Source organism: Pleurodeles waltl, chromosome 4_2, assembly GCF_031143425.1.
Source record: "Pleurodeles waltl isolate 20211129_DDA chromosome 4_2, aPleWal1.hap1.20221129, whole genome shotgun sequence".
NCBI lineage: Eukaryota > Metazoa > Chordata > Amphibia > Caudata > Salamandridae > Pleurodeles > Pleurodeles waltl.
In genome coordinates this window covers 370353386-370374422 of record NC_090443.1, presented here as the reverse complement: position 1 = coordinate 370374422, position 21037 = coordinate 370353386, and the positions used below count along the sequence as shown (strand labels likewise).

The following is a 21037-nucleotide window of genomic DNA, read 5'->3' as shown; positions in this document are numbered from 1 at the left end:
TGAATCTCGCTTACTCTTCTTAGGGAAGTAATGGCGATGAGAAATGCAACCTTCCAGGTTAGGAACTGTATTTCGCAGGAGTGCATGGGTTCAAAAGGTGGACCCATAAGTCTAGTTAGGACAACATTTAGGTTCCATGAAGGAACAGGTGGTGTTCTTGGTGGTATAATTCTCTTAAGGCCCTCCATGAATGCTTTAATGACTGGTATCCTATATAGGGAAGTTGAATAGGTAGTCTGCAGGTATGCAGATATTGCTGCAAGGTGTATTTTAATGGAAGAGAAAGCCAGGTTAGATTTTTGTAAGTGAAGCAAGTAACCCACTACATGTTTTGGAGTCGTGTGTAATGGTTGGATTTGATTAATATGGCAGTAGCAAACAAACCTCTTCCATTTACTTGCATAGCAGTGCCTGGTGGATGGCCTTCTGGCTTGCTTTATGACTTCCATACATTCTTGGGTAAGTTGTAAGTGCCCGAATTCTAGGATTTCAGGAGCCAAATTGCTAGATTCAGCGATGCTGGATCTGGGTGTCTGATCTTTTGGTTGTGTTGTGTCAATAGATCTGGCCTGTTGGGCAATTTGATGTGGGGTACTACTGATAGGTCTAGCAGCGTTGTGTACCAGGGTTGCCTTGCCCAAGTTGGTGCTATTAATATGAGTTTGTTTTGACTGAGTTTGTTTACCAGATAAGGAAGGAGAGGGAGAGGAGGAAAAGCGTAAGCAAATATCCCTGACCAGTTCATCCATAGGGCATTGCCTTGGGACTGCTTGTGTGGGTATCTGGATGCGAAGTTTTGGCATTTTGCGTTCTCCTTCGTCGCAAACAAGTCTATTTGAGGTGTTCCCCAGAGTTTGAAATAGGTGTTCAGAATTTGGGGGTGAATTTCCATTCGTGGACCTGTTGGTGATCTCGAGAGAGATTGTCTGCGAGTTGATTCTGAATCCCTGGTATAAATTGTGCTATTAGGCGAATTTGGTTGTGAATTGTCCAACGCCAAATTTTTTGTGCTAGCAGGCTTAACTGCGTGGAGTGTGTCCCCCCTTGTTTGTTTAGATAATACATTGTTGTCATGTTGTCTGTTTTGACGAGAATGTATTTGTGAACTATTATTGGTTGGAAAGCTTTTAGTGCTTGAAAAACTGCTAGCAGTTCTAGGTGATTTATATGCAGTTTTGTTTGATGTACGTTCCATTGTCCTTGTATGCTGTGTTGATCGAGGTGTGCTCCCCACCCTGTCATGGAAGCATCTGTTGTTATTACGTATTGTGGCACTGGGTCTTGGAAAGGCCGCCCTTTGTTTAAATTTATGTTGTTCCACCATAGAAGCGAGAGGTAAGTTTGGCGGTCTATTAACACCAGATCTAGAAGATGACCCTGTGCTTGTGACCACTGTGATGCTAGGCACTGTTGTAAGGGCCTCATGTGCAGTCTTGCGTTTGGGACAATGGCTATGCATGAAGACATCATGCCTAGGAGTTGTAATATCATCTTTGCTTGTATCTTTTGTGTTGGATACATGTGTTGTATGATGTTGTTGAAATTTTGGATTCTTTGGGGACTTGGAGTGGCTACTCCTTTTGTTGAGTCTATTATGGCTCCTAGGTATTGTTGTACCTTGCACGGCAGAATGTTGGATTTCGTGAAGTTGACGGTGAACCCTAGTTTGAAGAGGGTTTGTATGATCTGATTTGTGTGGTTTGAGCACTCTATTAACGAATGGGCCTTGATTAGCCAGTCGTCTAGATATGGGAACACATGTATTTGCTGCCTTCTGATGTGTGCAGCGACTACTGCTAGACATTTGGTAAAGACTCTTGGTGCGGTTGTTAATCCGAAAGGCAATACCTTGAATTGGTAATGTATTCCTTTGAATACAAACCTTAGGTATTTCCTGTGCGATGGGTGTATTGGTATATGGAAATACGCGTCTTTGAGGTCTAAAGTTGTCATGTAGTCGTGTAGTTTTAGCAATGGTAACACTTCTTGTAGTGTGACCATGTGAAAGTGGTCTGATTTGATGAATGTGTTTACTATTCTGAGGTCTAGGATTGGTCTCAGCGTTTTGTCCTTCTTTGGTATCAGAAAGTACAGTGAGTAAACTCCTGTGTTTATTTGTGTGTTTGGTACTAATTCGATTGCATTCTTCTGCAATAGTGCCTGCACTTCTATCTCCAGGAGATTGGAATGATGTTTTGTCAAATTTTGTGCTTTTGGTGGTATGTTTGGAGGGAATTGTAGAAATTCTATGCAATAACCATGTTGGATAATTGCTAGAACCCAAGTGTCTGTAGTGATTTCCTCCCATGCTTTGTAATAATGACCTATTCTTCCCCCCACTGGTGTTGTGTGGATGGGGTGAGTGACATGTGAGTCACTGCTTAGTAGTAGGGGTTTTGGGGCTTTGAAATTTTCCCCTATTCCTAGGGAATTGCCCTCCTCTATATTGTCCCCGAAAACCTCCTCTGTACTGTCCCTGGTAACTGGACGGTGTTGCCTGTGAGGTGCTGGCTTGTGTGCCCTGACCCCGAAACCCCCCTCTAAAGGGTGTTTTACGGAATGTGCTGTAATTCCCTCTGCTCTGCGGGGAGTAGAGTGCGCCCATGGCTTTAGCAGTGTCCGTGTCCTTTTTGAGTTTCTCAATCGCTGTGTCCACTTCTGGACCGAACAGTTCTTTTTCGTTAAAAGGCATATTGAGAACTGCTTGCTGAATCTCTGGTTTAAATCCAGATGTTCGTAGCCATGCATGCCTTCTGATAGTTACAGATGTATTAATTGTCCGTGCAGCTGTATCTGCAGCGTCCATGGAGGAGCGTATTTGGTTGTTTGAAATGTTCTGTCCCTCCTCAACCACTTGTTTTGCCGTCTTTTGTAGGTCCTTGGGCAGATGTTCAATGAGATGTTGCATCTCATCCCAATGGGCTCTGTCATAGCGCGCAAGTAGTGCCTGAGAGTTAGCGATGCGCCACTGGTTTGCAGCTTGTGCTGCGACTCTCTTACCAGCTGCATCGAACTTGCGGCTTTCTTTATCTGGGGGTGGTGCATCTCCAGATGTGTGGGAGTTGGCCCTTTTCCTAGCTGCTCCTACAACGACAGAGTCTGGTGGCAGCTGTGTAGTGATGAAAACCGGGTCTGTAGGAGGCGCCTTATACTTTTTTTCCACTCTTGGTGTGATTGCCCTACTTTTGACCGGCTCCTTAAAGATTTCTTTTGTGTGCCGGAGCATACCAGGGAGCATAGGCAGGCTTTGGTAGGAGCTGTGGGTGGAGGAGAGGGTGTTGAATAAAAAGTCATCCTCGACCTGTTCTGAGTGGAGGCTTACATTGTGAAATTGTGCTGCTCTAGCCACCACTTGAGAATACGCAGTGCTGTCCTCTGGTGGAGATGGCTTCGTAGGGTATGCCTCCGGGCTGTTATCTGACACTGGGGCGTCGTATAAGTCCCATGCGTCCTGATCTTGGTCACCCTGGCTCATGGTGGTGTGAGCTGGGGAATGTGATGGAGTTTGTGCTGGTGAGACGTTAATTACAGGTGGAGGAGAGGGTGGTGGAGTAACCTTTTTCACCACCTTTGTTTGTGGTGTTTGTTCAGTTTGGAACTCCAATCTTCTCTTTCTTCTAATAGGGGGAAGGGTGCTTATTTTTCCTGTCCCCTCCTGTATGAAAATACGCTTTTGCGTATGGTCTACATCAGTTGATTGTAGCTCTTCCTCAAACCTATGCTTTCGCATTTGGGAGGTTAGCGATTGCTCTTCTGTATAAGAGCCTGAAACTGGGTCGGTTGCAGTCTGTTTTGGCACCGAAACCCTGTCTGCATCTTTTTTCGGCTCCGAGGTGACTTTTTTCTTTTTCGGGGCCGAAACCTCTCGGCGTCGATCTTCGTCGGTGCCGCTGTCTCGGCGTCGAGCCGTGTCTACACCGGTATCTCGGTGTCGATGCTTGTCTCCAGCACTTTCTCGGTCCCGAGAAGGCTGCGTGCCGGTGTCTCGACCGGGGTCGGACGATCTCGGCACTGTTTGGGCCTTTTTCGGTGCCGACGGTCGGTCACCGAATTTATGGGTCGAGCCATGGCCTGGTGGCAGGGGCGTCCCCTGGGCCTTGTAAATCTTCTTCTGAGTGGTTTTCGACGTCTTACTCACGGTTTGTGTATCGTCGAATCCTTCGGAGTCCGATTCGTGGATCGAAAAGGTTCCTTCCTCTTCTTGTTCCACGAACTCTCGGTGGGCTGTCGGCGCGGACGCCATCTGAAGTCTTCTGGCTCGACGGTCTCGGAGTGTTTTTCGGGACCGGAACGCACGACCGGCCTCGCAGGTGTCTTCACTGTGCTCAGGTGACAGGCACAGGTTACAGACCAAGTGTTGGTCTGTATAGGGGTATTTATTGTGGCATTTGGGACAGAAGCGGAATGGGGTCCGTTCCATCGGCGTTCTTCTGCACGCGGTCGGGCCGACCAGGCCCCGACGGGGGATCGAAAAACTACCCCGAAGGGCACCGGAGCTCTTCGATCTTTCGACGCGGTGTTGAATCTAACTACGCCGATCCCGAACGCAACAATACCGACGAAAATCTTCCGAAATTAGCTATCTTTCCGTTCCGAAACTCGGAGCGACAGGAACACGTCCGAACCCGATGGCGGAAAAAAAACAATCGAAGATGGAGTCGACGCCCATGCGCAATGGAGACAAAAGGAGGAGTCACTCGGTCCCGTGACTCGAAAGACTTCTTAGAAGAAAAACAACTTGTAACACTCCGGCCCAACACCAGATGGCGAGCTATGCAAAACATGCGTATCTACAGCGACAGATGCCATCGAACTCAAAGTTACTCTCTGAAGAAACATGATCCAATGTATTTTACGGGTCACTGTTTGATAGTCCTGCCAGAGGTCGCCAAATCCTAAAGTGGCAAATGACAGCCAAATATTAATGTAATAGATACCTACGAATAACTGGGACAAATAATGTGTATACCCACCCTGATACCTCTGGTATGTTTTGAGGGCTGGCGGAAGCTCTGTTGACTAAAGAGGATATACGAGATAGGTTCTCCAATGAAATTGTGGGTGACATTTACTTCTGTGAGAATCTCCATACTTCTGCTCATGTATGTATTAATACTATGCCCGGCAATTGTCTTACATGTGGCTCTCCTGGTACTGACTTATAATATGTACGCTTATGTCTAGTACAAACTTCATTATGGACCTAGGTGGTCATCCAGATGAACCTGGTAGCAATCAATCCACTGATAGTTCCCCTGGAGCATGCTTATTTGGACTGCTCTTACACAAAGGGGCTAGAAAATATGTGCGTAAATTAGCAGTCTTGGAACCTGTGCTGCCTTAAGGAGAGTTGCCTGGAGTTGAAAGTCACATATGCACTGGACATATGGACATCTTAGGTAGTTAAGTGTGAATTAACCGAAATAGCCTACCTGCATATTGAAGTTGGAAGAACTCATAAAATTGTTGCTCTGGAGACACAACTATGGACTACTCTACAGAAAAAACAGGTGGCATGTTCAACTGAGGTTTTGTAGGTTGAATAATGTGAAATAGAGTAGAGTAATTAATACCACAGGACAGAACAAGACTGAAATTATGCAATCACTCTGCTTAAGACATTTGCTGCAACGAACTGCATGACATTAATTGAAATGTGGTCTATTGTTGTACCTATGATAATCAAACTCCCTTTATCTGTATCGTCTCCTACATCATTTTACAGAGTCATATGCAGAAAACGTTTTTTTCCGTACCCACACCTATATACTCTGCCCCAAAAAATAAGTTAATGTAAGTTGCAGTAAATAAAACAATATTAAGTACACAATGTGTTATATTACAGAGAGCTTATATTAAGAAAGATGTTAAGTTATGAGTTTATAAGAGTGCAAATATCAAAATGGTGTCCTGGCATACAGAGAAAACTACAGCTACTACATGAAATAAAACACAAAACTCTCATACAAGTGAATCAGCTCAGTCCTAAAAATCCCATTTGGAAGACTGTACAGCCAAGTTTTCTAAGCCTTTCACAAATGAATAATGGTTTTCCACAGAGTAATGGGCAGAGTAATCCATAACCTTGCTGCCACCACCAAAAAAGCCCTTCGTCCCATACAAGCATCCACAAATTTGGAAACGTTAAGAAGAAAGGTGGCAATAGAGAGAAGGAATCTACTTGAGTATACATCTTAAACATTTTGCTCAGATAGCATGAACCCGAGTTATGAATAGCATGGTGCACAATATTAAGTGATTTAAAGAGAATTATTTAGCCACTGGAACCCAGTCTAACATGCATAATGCTGAGGCAGCTGAAGCATGCCAGGGCAGGCAGAGAGCTAGCTTGACCATCATACTTTGAATATGCTGTAATTTATTCAGCACAGCCTCTTGGGTGCACAGGAAAAGATAATTACAGTAATGACACCGCTGAGAATAGCAACTGAACCACTAGCCGTCAAGACGACAACAGCAGCAACAGCAGCACAGATTTCCCAGAGAACCCTCAAGAGGAGGAATCCGGAAGACATCATATGGTTTGCCTGCTTCATCAGTGTCAGATTCTCATACAAATAGAAACCAATATTCTTCACAAACTCAGCTGTGAGAGGGGAGAGTAAGATCCAGTAGGGGGTCAGAACAAAGAGGAAAACGTTCTAGCCAAACTAAATGGAGCCACCAACAAAACCTCCGTCTTGTCGGTATTAAACTTCAGAACACTGGAGTAGAGCCAAGAAGATACAGCTGACATACACAGACTAAACGCTTCAATTGGGACATCCCTTGTCATTTCCAGGGCAATAATTGAATTTCCTCCAGATAATTCATACACCAAAAAACCTGATTAAGGTAGTTAATAGATGTACACATATCAAAGACGGGAGGATCCTTGTGGGACTGCTTGGTCTAAGGCTCTGAAGAAAGACATAAAAAGAGAAAGATGATCAACATGGTGTCTATTTTCTCAATAGGATCTAATCCACTGAAAGGCTAGCCCACCAATACCAATCTCCCTGAGCCTGGCAAGGAGAATGGAGTAGGAAATTGTGTATCAAATGCTGCAGAGGTATCCAAAAGAACTAAAAATACAGGGTCCGCCATTTCAGCTGACAGCCTCAATTTATTTAGAACTGTTAACAAAGCAGATTCATTACTTTGGGCTGGACGGAAGCCAGACTACACCTGTTCTAGAATATGGTGGAAAACAGAAAGCCGTAAACTGACGTACTTCTCCAAGATCTTGACCCCAAAAGGGAGAAGCAAGATAGGACGAAAATTGTCAAGAACAGATTGATCTGTATTTGGCTTTTTCAGAAGGGGGACAATAAATGCCAGTTTCTGCACAGTTCGTATCCAGGCATTATTTAGAGAACTATTGTAAACTTCCAACAGAGGTTGTGCAAGAACAGACCTCGCCTCTTTCCAAACCTTTGGAGGAATATGGTCTGGGGGAGAATCCGACTTGATCATAGATGTAATAGAAGAAAATTGTTTGAGGGACAACATTACAAAGAGAATCCTTAGAAACACTTTGCGAGTAGGAGAACCCATTGCTAAAAGGCAGTAAGTATCCAGAATAGCCCTCACACCCTCTTTGAAGACTGGGACAAAAATCATTCCTTCCGTATCTTTAGACTTCGTGCCATACCTATTCACCACAATAAACAACCTGCTAAATAATGGTGCCATCACTATGGAAGTCTCTGAAGTGCAATGCTGGATCCATCATTGATGCCTGCTGCCACAAAGATATTCATAGATGTAATGGCTTCTTCTACTTTAGACACTGAAATCACACTAGGCTACCTGGGCATAAATTTATGCCAGTCTAGATCTGGTTAATTCATTCGGAAAGATTATGTATCTGCATTTTGCAAGTAAATGAATTGATGATTTATGCTTATCCTTCAAAATTAGGTGTGGTCCAGGTTTACAAAGCTTAGTTTCTGTTTTCACTAGTCGATTCTGTCTTAAAGTTGTCTAACAGTTTTTCTTAGAAATCTACATTATGAAGATCTTAAGAGGCGGAGATCAACCTTCTTTCAAACTCAGAGTACTGTCAAACTCTATGAGAGAATTATGCTTGGTAAGGTGCTGTTTAGACTTGCTTTGAATCAACTGTAATTTGGCTAAAAAGAGGACAATGTAAGGATGATGGTCACTTTCTAAATGGAGATCAATTTCAGAAGTTTTAACATAGAAGAATTTATCAACAAGCATGAAGGTATAGTCATAGTTAAATTAACCTCTAGTTTATGGTCTAGTGGAACACCTCATACCATCATCATCAAACAAAACCTTGAAACATTCTCAAATCATCATGTGATAGGCAATTAAAAATCATACCTCGGAAATCAAATCAAGATGACTGCACAGTTACTTATCTTCAGTAATGCTCTTTCTAATGGATACACGGTCTGATCGCAGTTTCCTCACCTTGTGAATACCTATAAGTGGCAGACTAGATCTGAGATTTTTTTTCGGTAATTCCCTTGCACACAGGCCGATGGTGTTGTGCGGCTCTGCATTGGGTTCATCCCACGCTAGATGTGATATTCAGACCACACGGTACCCATACTCTTCCATGCATCAACGTCTTTCTTTCTGATATTTGTCTGCACCATCAGGCACAAATCTCTAGTAATCAGATTATGCCAGTATGCTGTTCTCCCATTGGAGACGTTTTAGTCTAGACCTAAGATTCCACACCACAGAATGCAGTGAGGGCGGGGAATATTCTGCGATTAGATAGAGTATCTACCAGAGAAGGAGTTACTGAAGATGAGTAACTTGTTCTCCTGAGTCTAACAGCAGATTTGTCACCTTGTGAATAGATACCAAAGCAATACTTCCCCAGGTGGTGGGTCTGAGATATCGCTCAAACCAAGAACTCGCACAGGACTGAACCAGCAGAGTGCCCTTTTCCCCAAGACCTGGCGATCAAAGCATTATGGCTTAGTGAATGTGTGAACTGATGACCATGTCACAGACTGGTATTTGTCCAAGACATGCACTCCACTTTCTATCAGCTTTAGCTAAGATAGAATAAGCCCACAGGCCTTCCAGAGGCTGTTTCGTACCCAGACCGTAGCAGATCTTTGTACAAAGAACATTCTATCTGGAGATCATCTGTTTCTGCACTGCTCTTTTTTGCCCCCAGAAAAACCCACAAAGAGGCAATTGTTTACCTGGTGATCTTTGGTGCAATAGTTGTAGAAACACAGGCCTCTATTTGGGTATAGGCTTTGGAGACTCTCTTCCTCCCTGGACAGATGAGCGAAGCAAGGTATTACAACTTTGGGGAGAACTTGGAAACATTTAGTCCGGGAAGAAGGGGGTGTGCAGTTGCTTGACAGAATGTGCTTGCAGCTCACTTCTACAATAAGCTGACCTGATCACAATTAGGAACACTGTATTCAAGGTGAGCAATCTCTAGGAGCAGCTGTGCATAAGCTTAAGTGGAGTGCACATCTAGAATGTTAGAACAAGACTGAGGTCTTACTGCGGCATCGCAAAGGGTTTTGGCAGGAACATGGATCAGCCCTTTCAAAAGCATTACAACAGGTGACATAAACAAAGATGGATGATCAGGCAAACAAAGAAAGATTGATGAGGCCCACACATAACCATTAACTGTTGCCACAGCTAGGCCTTAATGGGTTAGAGACCAGCAGAAAAAGACATCTGATAACTGGGTCTGAAATGTTTGGATGTTCTGAGAAGAACACCAAACAACAAACTTCTCTCAGTGACTTGCATAGATAGTCTTAGAGAAGGGATGTCTGGCTACCAAAAAAATCACATTCATGGAAAGGGGGAGACTGAAGACAGTCAACTGCTGCTGCTCAATCTCCAAGCATGGAAGTGTAACTTGTGCAGGCTCAGGTGCAGAACGATGACCTGTTGTTGCAACAAAAGAGGCCGAATCATAGGACAGATACTCATGGACAGAAGTTTAGGGTACCACAGTCTCTTGGCCCAATCTAGAGGCACTAGGATAACTTGGGCCCGGTCATTCCTGATTGTTCTCAGAACCTGGAGCAAGAGAGGTACTGAAGATAAGGTGTTAAGGAGTCGGAGCTCCAGTCTAACTGAAAAGCATCTCTGAACGAGGACTGCCTTGGGGACTCATGCTGGCAAAATTTTGGATATGTTCTTAGTGGAAGTGAAAAGATTAGGTCAATGTTCTCCCCAATGTTGAAAGGCAACCTGTGCCACCTCTGAGTGCAACTGAAATTCAAGATCTGCTTGTTCGCCCTGACGCATAAAGATCAAGGCCAGGTGTTGTACGACTGGGGGGATGCCTTGACAACTCAACCAGTTGTAGAGGCATAGATTCTCCTGGCACATAATTCAAGAACCCACTGTGCCCTGCTTTTTGCAAAAACAAATGACAGTGGTGTTGTCCATGAGGACCTGCACTGTTCTCCCTTGACTGATAAGGGCAAGGCTTTCAGTGTCAAGCGGATCGGTGATGATGTAGAAGCAGGTTTCCTCTGGAGATTGTAGTCCTGATCTCCACCTCTCCCAGATGGCCTCCCCAACGCAGCAAAGATGTATCAGTCACAAACTTTACATCTGGGTAGAGTAGGGAGAGGGGTCTGCCATCGATCCAATTACAGTTCAGCACACAGCAACCACCACTGGAGATCTTTTGCAGTCTCCTTCAACACCTGGATGGAATCTGAGGTCCTCTTAGTGTTGAGCGCACTGAGACTTCAGATCCCACTGCAGAGCCTGCATGTATCACCTGACATGGTGCACTAGTAGGATGCAGGAGGCCCAACGATCTCAGAGAGTTCTCACTAAGACCCAAGTCGAAGGCTGAAACATCTGGATCATAGCCTGAATGTTTCAGACTTGCTGAGGAAGAGGGAAGGCTCAAAATAGCACAATTTCCAGAATGGCTCCAGTAAAAGGAAACCCTGTAAAGGAGTTAAGTGTGACTTTCACAGATTAATGGAGCATCCCAGTGATGTTAAGAGATTGGTCATCATCTGGAGGTGGACCAGCCTTCAGTAACCATTTGCTGAAGTAAAGGAAGATTGGTATTCCCAACCTCCGAAGATGGGCAGTGACCACCGCCATTACTTCAGTGAACATCCAAGGGGCGTTGGTAAGGTGAAAAGAGAAGCACCAAGAACTAAAAGGGATGGTCTACTTAGAACAGCAGGTAGCATCTGTGGTACTGCAGGATGGGGATGTGAAAGTAGGCATCCTGCAGGTGCAAAGCCATCATCCAGTCTCATGGACCCAAGGCAGACAGCACGTGGGCATCTTGATCTTGTCCTTCTTGTGGTAGAAGTTCAAAGGTGGAGATCTAAAACAGCACCAAAGTCTTTGTCCTTCTTTGGGACCCGAAAGTGAAGGGAGTAGCAACTAGTCCAGATTTCTGATGCTAGCACATCTCTAAAGCGCTCTTCTCCAAGAGAACTTGAACGTCTTGTCAGAGAAAGAAAAGTGGTCCTCTGGAAACAATATTGGTGTAGGTGGCATGGTTGACAAGGTGCAATGGAAGGGTGAAGCCATGAAGGCCAATCTGTGCTGGATAATTGTCCAAGGCCTCCTCAGATTCATGGGGCCGAACGTGCTCCAGAGATCCAGTCAGGTACCGAAGATTTGCAGACTGGCCTTGTTGAAGGCCTTCATCTGCTGCAGTGTTGCCTGTGGACCTGGGAATTCTGGATGGACTAGGACTAGGCCCTGGATCAATTCAGAGCTGGGGGACCGATACAATGACTTTGAGGTACCCTAACATCTGCATGAATTCTCCTAGTGAGAGTGGCGGTAAGAAGGCGGAGCCATGTTTAGACTTTATGCGCTTCTTTTTCTTTGGCTTACCTGAGGAGCTGGATGTGACAACAACCTCTCTCTGGATCAAGAGATAACATGTCCAACTTAATAACTGCGACTGGGAACAGGCCTTCCAACAGTGCTCGGCAATGTAGAGCTTGGCCTTATGGTCCTAAATTGCCTTCAGATTCATCCAAACGCAGCCATAGCATGAGTGAGTCAAGAGAGTAGGCCAGCACTAGAGAAAGATCTTGTGAAGGGTCCATCACCCACATCTCTTTGTGGCAATCCTTGCATGATTTAAACCGGCTGTTTTAGGGGGAGACATGTTGCCTGAACTTTGGAAAAGTTTTGGAAATGTTCAACAAATTAAATCGGTCAGGGACAGAGAATGAAGGAGGGAACTTCAGAGCTGCGTCAGAAGGTGTGGAATGAAAGAAGCAAACGATACGCAGAGGTGGCAGTTATATAGTGGTCCCAATGTCACTTTCCAGGCTGGATGGCCCGAACTCAGAGCCTCATGCCCGCTATCTGCTCTTCAAGGAGACTACTGTTAATAACCCATCACATGATTGACACTTCTTTTTTTGGCATTCTTTATAATACATAATAAACAGGCATTAATCGGTGTTAAGCCAAGTTTCTTGGAGCTACAATTACAATTTCAAACTTCTTTTAGATAGTTAAATGTGTCAAAGCTGTTGAGTTATGTACAACTTCAGCATGTCCCAGGATAAAAACCCACAATGGTAATGGTGGTACAGGACAAGAGGAGCTTGTAGAGATTGGATCCATATGTAGAACTGATCTTAGTCATGAGTAGTATTGGAGCTCAACATCACTTGCTATGGAGGCAGTGATCACAATAGTTCTACCTAAAGCTCGGACCAATTCATTTAATGTAGGTTCACCCTAATATTAGTTGGTTCTTTGACCTAGAATTATTAAGTAGCACAGGAATAGGGTGGTGTTCTTATCTTTTTAATTTATATTATGGTTTAAATCGTAGTAGTGTATTGTTGGCATTGCTAAGTGTTTTTAATTTTTATTATATGTGCAATAAAGTAACCCTTATATAAGGCTATAGCAAGTCACTGAGGATTCTGGGAAGTCTTAAAGGAGCGAGGCCAAAAATTTTGGAACTCTGAAGTGACTTGCAATATCCAATTTAATGCATGGCAGAAGGTATTTGATTTCTTCTAATACGTATAATACTATCACCTTTCCCACAACCCACTTAAATCCTTGGTGTCTAGTTCTTTCATGTAAAAAAAAAAAAAAAAAAAGAGAAAGTTTTGTTGAGATATGAAGAGTAACAGCGTAAGCTGTAGTATGAAATTAAACAGACCAAAAAGCAATGAGTATTTTCTAACAAAAATATATTACAATTACTTTCATGTAAGGTTGATTTAAATAATACTTTAGTTCAGAATAAGTAGATAGATTCTATCCTTCCTGAAATGAACTACAGCTTGTAAAAATAAACATGTTGCTGTAAATATCTCCATTCTGCTAATTACTATTCATTTAAGAAAAATAGATAAGAATGAAAAGCCTGTTCTCATTTTCCTTGCTTAAACTGCAGCTGTAATTTTCCTCTGTGACATGCCTTTCACGTCACTTTAATTTACTGTACTTACAAATGGTACTTATATGGTACTTATAAAGCGTTACAATCATCCCCACAGGGACATCACGGTGCTGAAACTGCCATGTGAGCCATCAGTAGGAGGGAACTGGAGACAGGATACGAAGGAGCGTTAGTCAGGAAAGAGCCATGTTTTCAGTTTTTTTCTAAACGCCAGGTAATCCTCAGTGAAACGTACATTCATAGGAAGAGAGTTCCAGTGGGTGGCTGCCAAAAAGGTAAAGGAACAGCCACCTAATCTGGCCTTCTTGACCCTTCTTACTTTGGCTAGGTCTAGGTTAGATGATCTTACATTTTTCGAAGATTGATAAAAGTCGACCCTCTGCCTGAGTAGCAAAGGGCCGGATGTATACAGAGCCCTATGGGTGTGAGAGAGTACCTTAAACTTAGCCCTCTTATGAGTCTGCAGCCAGTCCAAAGTTTTTAGACAGGAGGTAGCAGAGCTATATCTGTCTTTATTGCAGATAAGTTTAGCCACAGCGTTTTGGATCGTCTGAAGACTTGCAAACAGATAGTCCGCATTCCCATGTACTAAGCGTGTACCCATGTACCTTGGATGCTTGCTAAGACAGCAGGTGTTCAGAAGAAGGAAAGACCAGTTCCTGTTTTCCCTATTTTTGCTGCAGCTGTAATTATGCTCCGCAACCTACCTTTCATCATGGCTGCTGGCAAGAGGTATTGTTAGATCAGAGCTTGACTTTAATACCTTATTACAGTTTACAGCTACATCCCTTTATTACAGGTGACTAGAGACGTCACAATTCAACTATAATAAAGAAATTAGAAAATGGCTTTTATTCGGGGAATGCAGGGTCCCTGTATTGTAAACCAATTAAAAATTACATTGAAAGTGATAAACACTGCTGTGTGATTTGTCTTGTCATTCTTCATGCTAAAAGGGTAGATTTCATTGGGAGAGATGCTTAGTGGCATTTTGAGTACAAATATTCTCCCAGGGTGAAGAGAGAAAAGAAAAAGCAGTCAGAAATGCATAAAGAAGAAGGTAAGCATGCACAAGAGAAAAGCACCAAAAATGCAGTAGGACCTGTGGGATGGGAGGGAACATGGCAGAGGAGAAACGAAGATACTGGCTGGGCTCTCTGAGTTTTGAGGTAGGTTTTATCATGCAATCTTATTCTTACCAGATCAGATATTCCTTTCTTCCGCTGATCGTCAACTGTATCTGGATAGATCACTTGGTCTCGGAGTGTACCCAGAGTCATGTAAGGTCTCTGTTGGAAAACGGTCACTATGAGTAACTGGCATGTTTATTCTTTTGCAATTTATTTGTATATTATTCTGCTAAGATGTGGATAGTGAGAAAATTCTGAAATAAAAGACCTGGACATTAAACATTACCTGAGGAACATAAAATAGCTTCCCTCTTTCTGGTTTGGTGAGACTGCCACCAAATAGAGGCCACAGCTGTGGAGAGAAAGGAGATTAATAAAACAAAAGCTTTAGGTTTACGTTTTTTAACTTGATTTTTTATGAGAAGTGCTCAACAGTTGGTAGTGTGAAATAAAAATAAATGGAACTGCTTGAGATTATTACACATTAGGAATCTTTCATGGCCTTGCTATAATTCTGGATAATCGTAAGTAAGATTGTTTCTCAAAGTTTTTTCTCTGCTGGTGAAGCCACCTTCTGAGTAGATAAAGATCAAAGATCAATGCTCCTTATTTTGCTAAGCCCAGCTACACATTCATACACACATATAACACATTGCACTTCATCACAAAAATTATTTTCCACAAATGAAACAAATCAGTCTTTTGTCTGCAACTTCCAAATTTGCTGATCTGGCTTTACTTATTGTACTAAAGTAATGCTTGCACCACTTTTAAGTGCTTGCCAGTCATGCCCTATGACTATCTTTTGGGCACCTTGCATTTCAGAATTATCCTCTACCTTCCTCACTTGATGCCAATACTTAAGAATTGTGGATAATGTCTAAAATATTAACAAACTTTAGAAAATAGTTTGCTTCTTCATCATGTTTGAAGCTAGTTGAGAAACGTTAAAAAAAAAAGTGCACTATTTAACCACTTTGATGCAAGTGCACACTAACCTCTCCAAGAACACGGAAAAGGGAACTCTTTCCACATCCGTTGGGACCACAAACGAGGACATTTGTTCCAGATCTCACCTGCAACACACAATGAAAAACAATTGCATTTTCACGAATCACACTTTTGAATCTTTTGTGATGGAAAAAAAGGTTTTTTTAAGAACCACCCGACGTCTCGAGGAACGAATCCAACACAATGATAAATGGTGTTGCATGAAAAAAAAACGGAATTTATTAGTATAACTGTCAACCACAATTATTCTACTGGCCTTTTAGAATGAATAGTGTATCTCGGACTCTGTTTATTTGTGGAGTCATCTTTTCTTGAATCTTCTGTAATCTTTTCTATGGAACAATAACTTACATTTTTTACCAAATGTTTATTACCCATACAAACCTGATTTGAGCACCAAAGAATTAGCACATTCGACCATTAATACATCTCAGTGGATGAAGACACAGATTCACACAACAAAGAAAGCTGTCGTCTATCAACTAGGAGGTTTAGATGATGTGGTTTCGAAAATAACAACTGGCACAAATTGTAACAGTTCTTCCTATTGTGTACGTTTAGTGTAAAACTTGCTAACGATCTCACAATGACAAAGACAATACAACTGCAACACTGAAACAGCTGCAGGGCTGGAAGTGCAATCTGCACATGTGAACTATAAATGAACGGTTCGGATTCTTGCAGTGCAGAATAATAGCTAGTACCAACCTATCTAAGAACAGAGTTATTAAAGGTAATATAATATATTCCAAAATGCGCCATTCTTAAAGACACTCCCCCTAGGACATCATCAACATGCTTATAAAATCAATGCACAATAGGACCCAAAATAAAGCAACAATGATGGTTCTTTTCAGAGGACTAATATTGCAAGCTAGCAACTCTTCTTGCTTGCAAATCTCTTCAATCAGTACAATTACTAAAGGCTGATGAGGGATATTACTATTGGCCTGTGCAATAAATAGTAACGTATTAGCCCTTAGCAGGATAAAATGTTGATTAGAACCATTGTGATTAGTCCTGTAACCAACAGATTTTATAAATATCCCACAAGTCGTGCACTCATGTAATGAGTTCTTACCCACTTAATCAATTACTAAACAATTAGTAATCCTTACCGAATCACTTCAGGAATATCAAAGGCGATACTTTAGTTCTGCTATGCTGTGTTGTATTTCACACGGGTAAGTGACACATAACAGTATGAAATACTTTGGGTTGCATAATCATTGTGACTTTCAGAAAAGTTTTACATTAAAGACAATTCCAAAAATCGTCATGTACTCCCTCCACTGGTTATTAGGTATAGATTATGTATAGGGTAAGAACGCCTCTTTTACTTTTGGGTTTCCCCAAAGAAAATGAGTATGCTATAACATTTTTAAATGGCAGATGCATTTCACATTCAGCATCTCACCCTTTACTGGATCCCAAATGCAGTCTATGGACTAAATCCAGGCTATTTGTGCGATTGGTTGTAAAAGTCTTTTGTTTCAACGTGTCCCATTCCTGCAGTGTCTTCTGCAATTGTTTAATTTTATTTTATACTTGCTAGAGAATATAAACATTTTGAAACTTTGCCGACTAAACAAGGATGTTAACACAATTTTAGTATTCTAATCTGAAAAAACCATCATGATCATTAACTTCATTGTAGCGACCCATGCTTGACAACATTCATCCACAAATTTCAAGAGCCATGCGCCAAAGATTAACACACCAATACTACAAAACCATTTTTTTTTTAAAGTTAATTTTCACAATCACCTGGAAACCAATTGTAGGAAGTTGGCTCTGTATGCACTATTTCAAAGTAAGGAATAGTATGCACAGAGTCCAAGGGTTCCCCTTAGAGGTAAGATAGTGGCAAAAAGAGATAATTCTAATGCTCTATTTTGTGGTAGTGTGGTCGAGCAGTAGGCCTATCAAAGGAGTAGTGTTAAGCATTTGCTTTACACACACAGGCAATAAATGAGGAACACACACTCAGAGACAATTCCAGGCCAATAGGTTTTTGTATAGAAAAATATATTTTCTTAGTTTATTTTAAGAACCACAGGTTCAAATTTTACATGTAATACTTTGAATGAAAGGTATTGCAGGTAAGTACTTTAGGAACTTTGAATAATCAAAATAGTATACACAGTTTTCAAATAAATCACATATAGCTATTTTAAAACAAGACAGTGCAATTTTCAACAGTTCCTGGGGGAGGAAAGTATTTGTTAGTTTTTGTAGGTAAGTAAACCACCTACGGGGTTCAAGTTTGGGTCCAAGGTAGCCCACTGTTGGGGGTTCAGAGCAACCCCAAAGTTACCACACCAGCAGCTCAGGGCCGGTCAGGTGCAGAGTTCAAAGTGGTGCCCAAAACGCATAGGCTTCAATGGAGAAGGGGACGCCCCGGTTCCTGTCTGCCAGCAGGTAAGTACCCGCGTCTTCGGAGGGCAGACCAGGGGGGTTCTGTAGGGCACCGGGGGGGACACAAGTTAGCACAGAAAGTACACCCTCAGCAGCACGGGGGCGGCCGGGTGCAGTATGCAAACACACGTCGGGTTTCCAATGTAAATCAATGGGAGACCAAGGGGTCTCTTCAGCGATGCAGGCAGGCAAGGGGGGGCTGCTCGGGGTAGCCACCACCTGGGCAAGGGAGAGGGCCTCCTGGGGGCCACTCCTGCACTGGAGTTCCGATCTTTCATGTCCTGGGGACTGCGGGTGCAGAGTCTTTACCAGCCATCGGGATCTGGGAAGCAGGCAGTCGCGGTCAGGGGGAGCCTCGGGATTCCCTCTGCAGGCGTTGCTGTGGGGGCTCAGGGGGGGGGGGGGCAACTCTGGCTACTCACAGTCTCGTAGTCGCCGGGGAGTCCTCCCTGAAGTGTTGTTTCTCCACACGTCGAGCCGGGGGCGTCGGGTGCAGAGTAGCAAGTCTCACGCTTCCGGCGGGAAACGCAGTTGTCTTGAAGTTGCTCCTTTGAAACAAAGTTGCAGTCTTGGGTGAACAGAGCCGCTGTCCTCTGGAGTTTCTTGGTCCTTCTAGAGCAGGGCAGTCCTCTGAGGATTCAGAGGTCGCTGGTCCTGGGGAAAGCGTAGCTGGAGCAGTGTCTTTTAGAAGTGGGGAGACAGGCCGGTAGAGCTGGGGCCAAAGCAGTTGGTGTCTCAGTCTTCTTCTGCAGAGTTTTTCAGCTTAGCAGTCCTGTTCTTCTTAGGTTGCAGGAATCTAGTTTCCTAGGTTCTGGGGAGCCCCTAAATACTGAATTTAGGGGTGTGTTTAGGTCTGGGAGGGCAGTAGTCAATGGCTACTGTCCTTGAGGGTGGGTACACCCTCGTTGTGCCTCCTCTCTGAGGGGAGGGGGGCACATCCCTATTCCTATTGGGTGAATCCTCCTTCAACAAGATGGAGGATTTCTAAAAGTCAGAGTCACCTCAGCTCAGGACACCTTAGGGGCTGTCCTGACTGGCCAGTGACGACTCCTTTTTTTCTTCTCATTATCTCTCCTGGACTTGCCGCCAAAAATGGGGGCTGTGTCCAGGGGGTGGGCATCTCCACTAGCTGGAGTGCCCTGGGGCATTGTAACACGAAGCTTGAGCCTTTGAAGCTCACTGCTAGGTGTTACAGTTCCTGCAGGGGGGAGGTGTGAAGCACCTCCACCCAGAGCAGGCTTTGTTTCTGTCCTCAGAGAGCACAAAGGCTCTCACCGCATAGGGTCAGAAACTCGTCTCTCAGCAGCAGGCTGGCACAGACCAGTCAGCCCTGCACTGAACAATTGGGTAAAATACAGGGGGCATCTCTATGATGCCCTCTGTGTGCATTTTTTAATAAATCCAACACTGGCATCAGTGTGGGTTTATTATTCTGAGAAGTTTGGTACCAAACTTCCCAGTATTCAGTGTAGCCATTATGGAGCTGTGGAGTTCGTTTTTGACAGACTCCCAGACCATATACTCTTATGGCTACCCTGCACTTACAATGTCTAAGGTTTTGCTTAGACACTGTAGGGGCATAGTGCTCATGCACATATGCCCTCACCTGTGGTATAGTGCACCCTGCCTTAGTGCTGTAAGGCCTGCTAGAGGGGGTGACTTACCTATGCCACAGGCAGTGGGAGGTTGGCATGGCACCCTGAGGGGAGTGCCATGTCGACTTAGTCATTTTCTTCCCACCAGCACACACAAGCTGGCAAGCAGTGTGTCTGTGCTGAGTGAGGGGTCCCTATGGTGGCAGAAGGCATGCTGCAGCCCTTAGAGACCTTCCCTGGCATCAGGGCCCTTGGTACCAGGGGTACCAGTTACAAGGGACTTACCTAGGTGCCAGGGTTGTGCCAATTGTGGAAACAATGGTACATTTTAGGTGAAAGAACACTGGTGCTGGGGCCTGGTTAGCAGGGTCCCAGCACACTTCTCAGTCAAGTCAGCATCAGTATCAGGCAAAAAGTGGGGGGTAACTGCAACAGGGAACCATTTCTTTACACCAATTTAATGATAAACAGTCAAATTAGACCATCATAACCGTTCTTCAATACATCCATTCCCGAACATGAAGAGGTCAGGGGTACTAAGAAAAACTGCCACATTATTTCAGAGCCTCAACAATTATTCCGTCACCACAGCAAGCAGCTTAGAATACCTAATAAGTAGCAAGGCTTTTCAAATCAGTCACTTTTTATAGTGCTTGGAAGGAAGACATTCTCTGCGGAAATGTCATTATTTGATAAAATGTTAAACAGTTTATTGTAACCTGTACAATATTTCACAATATATTTCCTCTAGAATATAAAAACATGAAAAAATTATAAAATACTTCTTTATCTGGTGCCAGGAGCAAGGTTACCCTCCCATCTTTACACTCATAAAAACAGTTTAAAAAGAAGGTGAAAGGCTTAAGTGACATGGGTCAAAACATATATCTTTGCCTTCAAAACTATATAGTACTCAACTCCCTTTCGGGTATATCCTTGCTACAAAAAACACTGTCACACAAGTAGTATTGGAGAAACTTTGCATTTGGAAGCATGTGGACTAAACATCCATAGGGGTCAATGCCAGTCAGATGAGTTGAGGGTAGGGCTCCTTTACAGGCACCTTTCTCTATGTCTGTATCCTTCAATTTTACTCTAGAAAATCACACTTCAAATGTCACCTGCACCTTCCTTCTCATCAACAGCTGTTGCTCTTATTTCCTACATGTCCGTCCCACAATCTGGCTCCTGTCAGCATATTCACATTTCCACTACAAAAGTTCCTAGAACTACACATTAGGTCTTACTGATGTTTAGGTATTTTGCCTCATTACACAGTTGATGATGTTGGTAAAGGGGAATACAATTTCTATTGCAGTAGTGAACATGAGAATTAAATACTGGTAAAACAGATTCTACACAAAATAAGGAAGGTTTGTGATTGAGGTACGACACTTTCAAATCATAAATATCATGTCTGTGCTACGTCTCTAAAGACCAAACTGAAATAAAGCTTTTAGTCACACAATACCTTGCCAAACAAAAACTGGCCA

The 21037-nt window shown here is 43.3% G+C and overlaps 1 protein-coding gene across 1 annotated transcript in view; it reads right to left on the bottom strand.

Annotated features, from left to right (window-relative positions):
* ABCD3 (ATP binding cassette subfamily D member 3) overlaps nucleotides 1-21037 on the bottom strand; it is a 217195-nt gene that overhangs the window by 21365 nt on the left and 174793 nt on the right. The window contains exons 17-19 of the mRNA XM_069231477.1: nucleotides 15519-15596; nucleotides 14807-14872; nucleotides 14590-14679 (exon numbers count right to left, since the gene is read on the bottom strand). Coding sequence (XP_069087578.1) covers nucleotides 14590-14679; nucleotides 14807-14872; nucleotides 15519-15596 — 234 coding nt within the window. The remainder of the gene's footprint in view (nucleotides 1-14589; nucleotides 14680-14806; nucleotides 14873-15518; nucleotides 15597-21037) is intronic.